The sequence below is a fragment of the Polyodon spathula genome, chromosome 5 (genome assembly GCF_017654505.1).
Source record: "Polyodon spathula isolate WHYD16114869_AA chromosome 5, ASM1765450v1, whole genome shotgun sequence".
Lineage (NCBI taxonomy): Eukaryota > Metazoa > Chordata > Actinopteri > Acipenseriformes > Polyodontidae > Polyodon > Polyodon spathula.
The window spans coordinates 60,249,832-60,261,199 of record NC_054538.1 but is presented as its reverse complement, the minus strand read 5'-3'; the positions used below and the strand labels follow the sequence as shown (position 1 = coordinate 60,261,199).

At 34.4% G+C, this 11,368-nt stretch overlaps 1 protein-coding gene across 1 annotated transcript; it reads right to left on the bottom strand.

Moving 5' to 3' along the window:
- Window positions 1-44: 44 nt before the first annotated feature.
- Window positions 45-11,258, bottom strand: LOC121316115 (WD repeat-containing protein 92-like). Its single transcript, XM_041250892.1, has 8 exons — window positions 10,923-11,258; window positions 10,181-10,281; window positions 9,373-9,503; window positions 9,112-9,213; window positions 4,338-4,453; window positions 3,653-3,787; window positions 690-787; window positions 45-434 (listed from the first exon to the last, which is right to left on the bottom strand). The coding sequence occupies exons 1-8, from the start codon at window positions 11,106-11,108 to the stop codon at window positions 227-229; spliced, it is 1,077 nt and encodes a 358-aa protein (XP_041106826.1). The 5' UTR covers window positions 11,109-11,258; the 3' UTR covers window positions 45-226.
- Window positions 11,259-11,368: the final 110 nt, after the last annotated feature.

Here is an 11,368-nt window from a genome sequence, read left to right as displayed (position 1 = left end):
AATTATCTTTTTACATAAGTTAAAGCATGTGATCATATAACTATTCTATAGGTTTCTATTAGGTACAGGCTGTATGGTTTACAAATGTACTGTTTGCGTGGAAAAAAACAAATAAAAAATTAACAACATGCCTTCTCATCATTATTTAAGATGTGTGCTTCTAACGAGCTTACTTAAGATAATGAAAACATAAAGATTACATAAATACACTTTGCACTGTCACTGTCTAAACTCTGTTGAGTTTAGTAACAATAAGGACCCTCACAGTTTGGTCAAACGCTGAGCAGACACAAAGGCCCTGTTTATCAGGACTCCAGTCTAGACTTGCAATAGGCTGTGTTGACAACGTAACATTCTGCAGAAGACTGGCGGACCCTGCGACTCCCATTTCAATCCCATCTGCATCCTTCTTACTTCTTTGAGCCGGGTACTCACTAAAAGAAAAGAACAGTTAACGGTAATTATAATTAATTCAGTGGCTGACTAGTTTAGTTTAAACATTTATGGAACCGGTATGTGTTTAGTAGTTAACTGAAATTATACAACATCACAGGCCTCGTTTGTTATGTGAATTTGCAATGCTTATCTCCTCTTACACTACACTTAAAAACAAATTATCATTTGAAAAACTAACTAAAATAAACAAACAGAAAGCACGTTTAAATTTGGAACCCGTAATAAATACTTACTATTTCCAAAGATGAAGGCTTCCTGCTCCTCCTGCCGTCATAAAGATGTCTCTGTTCTGTGGCAAGTGTCTTGCCTGCCAGACAGTAGATTTATGAGCCTTAAGGGAAGCAAGAGGGAACATAATAAAATTACACAGTGAAAATCTTCTACGTAGAAAAATCGAATTACTTCAAATACCTAATTTTAAAGTAAAACAAGATCAACTCTCCTACTTAATGCAAATGTGAGTACATTACAATAGTAAAAAGAAATCCAAGAAAAAGGGCATTTAAAATGTAATTTAATAAACTCTGAGCCAGTCTTGTAAAAAGTAATGTCTGATAGGTAACATTTTTCTGGAAAACGTCAACTGGTACTGCATGAATTACTACTAGTTGATAAGCTCAGATTTAGGAACTCTACTAACACAAACTTTAACTGCTGTTTAACAAAGCTGTAATAAAAACCCCAAAAGTCGTTAAATAAAAACAACATAACGCGGATGCATATTGCTGGAATAAGGGATATAGTGGTGGCACCCAAACTCGTACTGTACATTTGTATGTTACACTTTATAGTACGTGCAACAAAGAGTATCCAAACTCAGGATTTGTTCACCAAAATATTTTACTTTTATTTGTGCAACATCAAGATTAAAAAATCAAAAGGTCAAAATCAATGATTCAGTGCCATGCAGCTTCATCAGGATTTACAAAACATAGGAGGTCAGTCTACAGCAGGGGTGTCAAACATATGGCCCCCGGAGCGATATCACCCGGCCCACGGAATATCGCTGAAAATTATTTTCTTTTTTTTTTTTACTCAATAGGGTAAAGGTAAATAAATAAAGACATAGAATATCAACATCTGGAGCAAATGGCTGAGGATGAATTAAGTATCAGGTTATGGTGTGTGTCAGTTAGTTGAGAACTACACTTAGATTTGTTGATATTCATGACAGTGATAGCTTGCTGCTTCTCAGGACACACTATTTCCACAGCTTTTAGACTCCATCTAAACTCTAAACTCCATCAGAAAATGGTTTTGAAGAAACAATAATACATGGCTGGAAGTTTATTAACTCATTAAATATAACGTAATGCACGAAAGAATGACAACCTGAAACAAAATATTATATAAATAATTGTTAGTAATTAATAATTACAATTATTTTTATAATCTTTTGTTTAAGGTTGCCATTCTTCTATTACATTTCATTTAATAGTTACTAATTATTAAAGGAAATGTAATACAAGAAATAGTAATTTGAAACATTTTTATTATTTTATTTTTTTAATTAATTAAACTGCCTCGCCGACTAAAGTAAAATGAATAGTAAAATACAGTTACAGCAAAATCCATGAACCTTCGGTTTCGAGGGCGATTGATCTGACATGGACTGACCCTATATTTACAGAATTGAATTTTTCCGCCGCTTTTGGTTATTGATAAATGTTTAAAGAAAATTAAAATATAGTTTGTATTAAAATTACAGTATTTAAACACCGCAACTGACTTCAAATGATTAATACACTGCACAATTTTGATCAATTATTATACTATAAAAATCTTTTTTTATGGTCACTCATCATAAAAGTTACTTCCACATCCCAGCCACTTTCAAATTCCTGCGGTTTGTGTCAGGCAACCACTGAAGCTGCTCTCGCTGTGGGATCTGTAGTCCAAGGGAACCTCCAGACCCATCCTCCTGTTAAAATCTCCCATAATGCATACAAAACGGCGTCACAAACAAAAACATACAGGGAGCCTACCGTAGTACCAGAACTCTTTGTTATAAATACTTCATAGAAAGAAGGTGAGCAAGTGTTTAACTTAATAATCGGAAATTAACCGTCTTTTCGATTAATCACTCATGACTTATTTCTTGGCATGGTTTGCTTCAGTCTCTTTTAATGTTGTATTCTTTCACAACAACCACGTTACTTAAAAATTAACATTGTTGGGTTTCCATTCATGTCCACAAAAAAATAAGAAATTCACAATTTTTCTTGAAACACACTGCATTCTTGGTACACCTTTCTCTTCAGGTATAAAGACATGATGACACTTGTCACTACAGAACTTAAAAATCAGAACTAAAAACCTTTTTTCTGGTATCACTGGTGTCTTAACTCGAACTAGCTGACACACTGCCGCTTCACCCACGTGGTCTTCGATTGACAGCAATCACAGAAACATGACAATTTTGTGTTGCTCATATGAGGGAACTCGCTGGAGGCATGTTTGCACATGTGTTTTAATGAGGGTGAGTGAAATAATCATATGTGCTATTTAGGGGAATGTAAATATGATATGTATGATCATTTTTGTTAAATACAATAATTTAGTGGTTTTGGGTTCATCTTTGTATTTTTATAACTGCCACTCGGCCCCCGACAAGCACCAGAGAATCGGATCAGGCCGTCCAAACGAAACAAGTTTGGCACCCCTGATCTATAAACTATAAATTAAGCCACTCAAGCCAATTATGTTGAAACTTGGCTATGACATTCTTTAGAGTACTCTTGAGAGTGTTATAACTTTATAAAGGACATGCTTTTCAATCTATTAATTAATGGTTATGTACACAGCGAGGATGAAATGATAGCTCTAAAATGTGCAAAAGCATACCATAATTAAATGTAGTAAAGTTCCTTAACAATCTCAGCTTTTTACCACCTTTTCTGAAAAAAGTTATTGAAAAGTAGATTTCTTTATATTGTTGTACCCTTATGCCACCTTGAATTTACTACAGAAATAACTCTATTCAGTTTTGAAAGTTAAGTAAAGTAATTATGAAAATGCTTTCACTGTCATTTCTACTGCTTAATGTATTGTTTGGCATCATTCCCCATGGTCATCAACATGATGGCAATATTTCCAGCTGTGAAAATCTTAAAAGAAAACATTTCTATGTCTTAAATTAAATAAGCTTTGACACATTTTCCAGTAGGAAATCCAAAATCTCCCTCAAGTTAATTACCTTTTCAGAGACTGAAGCAAAGCCTTTGGTTGGGTGTTGGGTCCTCATGTCAAAAACATGAAATTTTCCTTCTAGTGATGTGGCAACAAGTTTGTTCATATTGATGTCTTTCCTGTCAAACTCAACACAACATACCTGGAAATTTAAAATGAAAAAACAAAATATAATACAAAATACAATCAGTGCTAGATTAAAAGAAAGGTTAGGGGTTAATTGTGGAAACATAACATTATAGAGAGCACATTCAGATCTACTGGAGGCATAAACACCAACAGCACAGGAAAAGAGATGAGACATAGCATTATGGGCTCAAAAAATCAAGTGCAAAGGCACAATTTCTGACAGAAATAAAATGTAATATCATAAAACCAGCAAGAAACAACTTAAGGAAGCTACAATTATATTGTTGTTGATAGTTTTATACCGTTAATATTATTCTTCTCAGAAGCATCCCTTGGCAAAATAGGGCCCACTTGTGCCTACAGTGCATCAACACTCTTTACAGAATTATACAAGTGTCTCTCGCTAAAAAATATTAAGGCGTTTTCTTCAGAATGAAAATAAATTAAAAATATCCTTTATCCATGTTTCCATTTGACTTTTACTCAAAAACAGGATTCACTTATATTGGACATTTGTGTATAACAGTTATGAAAACCAACTAAACTCTTATATTGCTTCTTACCCCATTTTTTATGTTTGTTTCCCATCTTACCGACATGTTCCTCAGATCAAAAAGTTTAATATCGCCATTATCATACCCAGCACAGACGCATCGATCCTGGTCATTGCAGGCGTTACCTAGTGAAAGTATCAAAAGTATTTTTTTCTTTAGGAATTCCAGAGCCTGGACTTAATAAAGCTTTACATTTAGAAAGTTCTGACTGGCAAGTTTTAAGTCCTTTTAAGTACCTCAATCAAAAACATATTAAATGACGATAAACAAAATAAAATGGTATTGATGTATGTAAAACGACTATCATTCTAAATTTGGAAAACCATTAAAGAATAACCAGAGATATTTTACTATCACAGTCTTTAAAAAATTTACAGTCACAGACAAAAGTATTGGCTTAAGATAATTCAAGAAAACATATTAAACACAAGCATTTAGTGAACATTAGCCATTAATTAATACGACAAAGACCAAAAGAGAACTTCAAAAAATGTAAAATATTTGTTCATGACAAAAGTATTAGCACATTTACATTAAAAGCCCATAAAAATATATAGAACTAATTTAAAATATATATTCACTGATTAAAACCATTACACAGTAACTAAGCTACAAAGTCAATTGTCAGAAAAAATAAATAAATAAATAAAAAAAACATTATTAATTATTTCCAACATCTGCTGAAAAAGAACATTTTGGCAACACAGCACATTGTGGCAAAGACAAAGGAGTTAGATTCCCGTTTGAATAATGCACCCCTAGCAAACTACAAAAAAGGAAATGGCTACAGAACAGTATCAAAGAAATATGGAATACCAAAATCCATAACCACAGCAACACTCAAGAAGAAAATTAATTAAACAAACCATCTAAAATTTCAGGGACTGGAGACATTCATGAGAGAGTGATGGAGACGAATATAATATTAGTGGGTATACACTGTATAAGGAAAGAGGCAGGATAACAGAGGTGGAGTGGTAGCGCTAAACATCAAAAATAGTCTTGAAGCCCAGGTGTTAAATCTGGAAGGAAAAAGCTATGCAGAATCAATATGGGTCAGAGTAATGGACAAAAATTCAAAGGGCATAATAATAGGGGCATGCTATAAACCGCCAAATTCAGGCACCAAGCAAAATAATCTGTTCTACAATGACATTAGAAATGCATGCAGCAAAGGAGAAGCCATATTAATAGGGGATTTCAACTTCCTCTATAAAATGGGGGAAACCCGGTGGGGAGTACAACAGACGAAATTGAAATGGTGGAAATAACAAATGACTGCTTCCTAACTCAATTTGTCAAAGCACCGACTAGAGGGGAGGCATGCCTTGATTTATTCTGTCTTTGTTATTTGAAAAGACTAACTAAAACAGAGATCAGAGAACCACTGGCAAACTCAGACCACAACATGGTCTCATTTGAAGTGCTTTTTAAAACCCCAAAAGTAATGACTAAAGCTAAGGTTTACAATTTTAGAAAGGCAAACTATGAAGGTATGAAACAGAGACTAAAATAAGTAGATTGGAGTAAAATAGAGAAAACATCCATGTAAAAAGGATAGATTTTTTTTTTTTTTAATTAGTGCTAAATGTGCAAAACAATTACATTACCAAAGTAGATAAATCTAAATCTAAAACAAAATTGCCAAAATGGTTTAATAGATCAATTTAAAAAAATATTCAGAGAAAAAAGGCACTTTACAGAGCATTTAAAAGGGACCAAGAACAAAGAACACAGAAAGATAACTTGGAAGTGCAAACACAAGTCAAAAAGGAAGTGAAAGACCAAGAAAGAGATAGAAATGAGCATTGCTAAGGGGGCTCAAACCAATTCCAAAAAGTTTTTTCAATATTATAACAGCAAGAGAACAATCAAAGGGGAGGCAAAATGTTTAAGAGATACCAATGTCAAAACCATAGACGTAGAGAAAAAAAATAGCAAATATATTAAATGATTACTTTTCACAAGTTTTTACAAAGGAGGATACGGGCAACATGCCCCATATGTCGACCTGTTGCTATCCAGTTTTAAATATCTTTAACATAACAGAGTCTGAAGTACTAAAAGGACTAGGAGCTCTTAAAATAAACAAATCCCCTGGGCCGGATGAGATCCTCCCAACAGTACTAAAAGAAATGAAAGAAGTTATTTACAAACCGCTAACCAAGATCATGCAACACTCTTGACACATGGGTTGTACCGACAGACTGGAGAATTGCAAACGTAATACCGACCCACAAAAAGGGAGACAAAACCAAACCAGATAAATACAGACCAATAAGTCTGACTTCTATTATATGTAAACTTATGGAAACTATAATAAGATCCAAAATAGAAAATTACCTATATGGTAACAGTATCCTGGGAGACAGTCAGCATGGTTTTAGGAAAGGGAGATTGTGTCTAACTAACCTGCTTGATTTTTTTGAGGATGCAATATAGACAATGGATAACTGCAAAGCATATGACATGGTTTATTTAGATTTCCAGAAAGCTTTTGACCTGCATAACAGATAAATTCTCAAACTGAAGAGATTCAAGGAAATGCATGCACATGGATTAGGGAGTGGTTAAAATGTAAAAAAGTACTGATTAGAGGAAAAACCTCAAAATGGAGTGAGGTAACCAGTGGAGTACCACAGGGATCAGTACTAGGTCATTGGCTCTTCCTAATCTACATTAATAACTTATATTCTGGTATAGTAAGCAAACTTGTTAAATTTCCAGACAACACAAAAATAGGAGTGGCAAACACTGTTGCAGCAGCAAAGGTCATTCAAAATTTTGTAGAGAACATTCAGAACTGAGCAGACACATGGCAATGACATTTAATAGTGAAAAGTGTAAGGTAATGCACGCTGGCAATAAAAATTTGCATTATAGATATCACATGGGAGATACTGAAATTGAACAAGGAACCTATGAAAAAGTCCTAGGAGTTTATATTGATTCAGAAATGTGTTCATCGAGACAATGTGGGGAAGCTACAAAAAAGGCCAACAAGATGCTCGAATATATAGTGAAAAGTGTTGAATTTAAATAAAGGGAAGTAATGTTAAAACTTTACAATGCATTAGTAAGACCTCATCTACAATATTGTGTTCAGTTCTGGTCACCTCGCTACAAATAGGATATTGCTACTCTGGAAAGAGTGCAAAGAATAGAGACCAGAACTATCCCTGGTTTAAAAAATGCAGACAGGCTTAAAGAATTGAATCTATTCAGTCTTGGACAAAGAATTACGCTGCAATCTGATTCAAGCATTCAAAATTCTACAAGGTACTGATAATGTCGACCCAAAGGACTTTTTCAACCTGAAAAAAGAAACAAGAACCAGGGATCACAAATGGAGATTAGATAAAGGGGCATTCAGAACTGAAAATAGGGGGCAATTTTTTTGCATGGAGAATTGTAAGGGTCTGGAACCAACTCCCCAGTAATGTTGTTGAAGCTGACACCCTGGGATCCTTCAAGAAGCTGCTTGATGAGATTCTGGGATCAATAAGCTACTAACAACCAAACAAGCAAGATGGGCCGAATGGCCTCCTCTCGTTTGTAAACTTTCTTATGTTTACAGTTTATTTTCCAACATGACAATGAACCAAATCATATGGCTAAGTCAACTGGAATTCCTGAAAAAACAAAAGATACTAATTCTGGAATAGCCATTGCAATTCCAAGGTCTCAATCCAATAGAAATGCTTTGCACTGATCTGAAAAAAGCTGTAGCCAGGCATTGTGTATCCAATTTGTCTTTTTAAAATGTTTGCTCTAGTGCACCGATAGAGTAAGGATTATTGCCCACACTGTCAAACAGGTTACACAGCAATAACAATCCATGATGTGGTACAAAACAGAACAGCTAGAGCACTCGTTATGTTGTTTTTTGTTTTTTGTTTTTTGGGGGGGGGGGGGGGGTTGTTTTGTTTTGGGTTTTGTTTGGTTTTTTTAAATCGCTCTTCCTGGAGTGATTTAGAGGACAGATTTCAAAACCCAATGCACTAGAGCGGCCATTTTGAAAAGAGCTTTGAAACAGACTTTAAAGTTATAAGTGTACAAAGTTGTCAGGATGTTAACAATGAAAACAAAAATTACAGGTACGCTATTTAAACAGTTGTAGCAACATGTGGGGATGTATAACGCTATATTTTTCAGAACCCCGCTACTTACTATTTAAGAATAGTCATAAATGTCTGAAAGCCATAATAATATTTGTTGAATTACAGAGGAGGCAGTGTGGCCCAGTGGTTGAAGTCCAGGGCTTGTAACCAAAAGGCGACTGGTTCAAATCCCACCTCACTGTGTGACCCTGAGCAAGTCACTTGTGCTCCATCCAGCAGGTGAGATGTTAAATCAGTGTCCTATTGTAAGTGACTCTACAAATAATGCACAGTTCACAGCCTACATCTGTAAAGCGCTTTGTGATGGTAGTCCACTATGAAAGGCACTATAAAAAAATAAAGATATTAAGATATATTATTATTACAAATTATGTATTTTGCTTTTGTTTTATTAAAAATGGTTAATGTTCGCTAAATGCTTGTCCTTAATCTGCTTAATAATAAGCAGAGGGTGCCAATACTTTTGTCTGTTACTGTATTACAGGAGAGGGAGATTCTGCTAAATGGATATAGCCAATATAAAGTTCTGGTTTCAAGAGGCACAGTTAGCAAATAAGTCACCTAATCAACCTTTCCGCTGATATCACTTAATTCCAATAATCTTTATAATGTAATAATATAATCAAGCATATTTTCTTTGAGTAAAATACTACACTGCATACCAAATGCTACAGTCCAACAGTCTCTCTTTGTTTCTCCTTCTATTGGTTCCATATTAGCAACAGGAGTGTCTTTCTGCCTTGGGTCCCACACCTTTACTGTACCTGTGTTGGAAAATAAAATAAATATAATTACTGTTTTGCCAGAGCTTGTATCAGGTATAATTGGAACACTTTTAAAGTACAGGAAAGTTAAACTTGGGATGCTGGTTGAATTACAGTTCCAAATATTTGGACAATCATACTGAAAACCAGTCTATTTACCATCTCTGCTCCCAGTTACAATTTCAGGAGCTCCATCCCCAATACCCAGACCTCCTACACCATCAATAGTGTTTACAATTTCTGTATGTGCTTTCACTGAATAAACTGGGATCTCTGGAGCTTCAAGGTTCCTGTTTCAAAAACAACAACAACTGTATTTAATAAAATTAAAAAGAGCTTTCCTGTTCTTGATGACATCAAGAAGGACAGACAAATGACAGGAGTTAGCAGTCTTGATAGTTTATTTTCTGGATTACTGACATAACCTTAACATAACTAAGATTGTTTTCAACAAGTTCATTACAATCCTCTGTAGCCTGCACAACCTGGTAGCGGAAAGGTTAATTGACATTCCGATTAACAGACTTCCCGATAATCAACTTTGTACTGTACTGCACTTTACCCATAGTTAAAAATTGATTTATTCAGACAAGGAAAGTATTTACTTAAAAAAAATAATAATAAAACCTTACCAGTACCAAATTATTGTCCAGGTGTGATAGCCAGTGAATAATAAATTCATATGATAGCGTCCCACTGAACTGACAACACCAATAATGAATTCAAACAAAAAAAGTATTTTGTGTTACAATGTAAACTGGGTTCTATCAATATTTATATTTTTGGGGAAAGTGATTTTCCAATACAACAAAAAACATCAAACAACACTTAAGATTGTCAACTAACATGCTAGATGGTATTTTCTAACCAACTATAATCCTGTACATTCACAGCAAAGCTGAGACATACTTCATTTGTTTTGTGTTTGAGTAATACATTTACTAAAGTCTGAATTTCTTACACTTACCAAATATTAAGGTTTCCCCCAAAATCCCCAGTTGCCAGATGCCTCTTTTGCAGTGAAGTGGCTCCAAAGGTGCCACATTTAAAAGGCTTGGCTTTTTCAATCTGTAAAACATATACGCACATATTAACATTACAGTAACAACGGACATTTGAGGACGGACAAAAAAAAAACAAAACTTTTAAATACACAAAACCAGTAATTGTGTCTATCTTAAGAAAAAAGTAATCTTTATTCTTGGGTTTGTGTCAGAACTATTTTATTTCTTGTGATACTAGTTCAAATGAACATCATTGCGTCCCAGAACTTCGAACAACACATACCGTAGACTGTACAGCATGAGCTCATAGATAATAGTAAATAAAATGAGACAGACATTTTATTTTTATGAAGTCTGCATCTATGAGTCTGTTATTGTTCTCTAGTAGTGCCAGACACTTTCTGCCTTAAATTAACAAATAAATATAAATAGCAACATAATAATAATAATAATAATAATAATAATAATAATAATAATAATAATAATAATAATAATGTTTCAGATAAAGAAGTTAAGTAGAATAATAAATAACAATGGGTAAACATAAACACAAACATGGTTCAATAACTGACTTTTTACAGCGGCACATATTGCCATGGCAACCACCCAGTCGTTTCTAGAACATTACCATTAGGTACCGTATCCCATATTAATTTCCCAAAGTTCGTGGACCAGACAAAACAAATACAAAAATACGTATCAAACCTCTTTGATAAGCTGCACCTCCCCTTGTTGAACCTCGTAGATCTGTATCACTCCTGTGCCTCTTGCAAAGTTTCCCATGCATACAAACTTCGCGCTACAGGGGATCCATTTGCTGTCAAAAACCGTATAGTTTAAACCTTTCTGGATGTGAGATATAATCTGTGGCTTCTCTAGTGGGGTCGACATGGCTTCTCTATGATATGGTACTCTGTTTAAAAAATATTTGTAAAAATGAATAAATAAATCGTTTAAAACCTAAGCGACAAGTTAGCTACAATAACTAAGAAGACTTCAAAACCCTCCGGTGTTATATTTACTTAGTGTTTCAGTAGACAAGCTGTGAGGACCCTACAGGATCATTATCAGCTGCCTGATAATAGAAAAGAATGAAGGACAGAAGTAGTAATTTCATACAGTAATATGTGTGTGTGTGTGTGCGTGTGTGC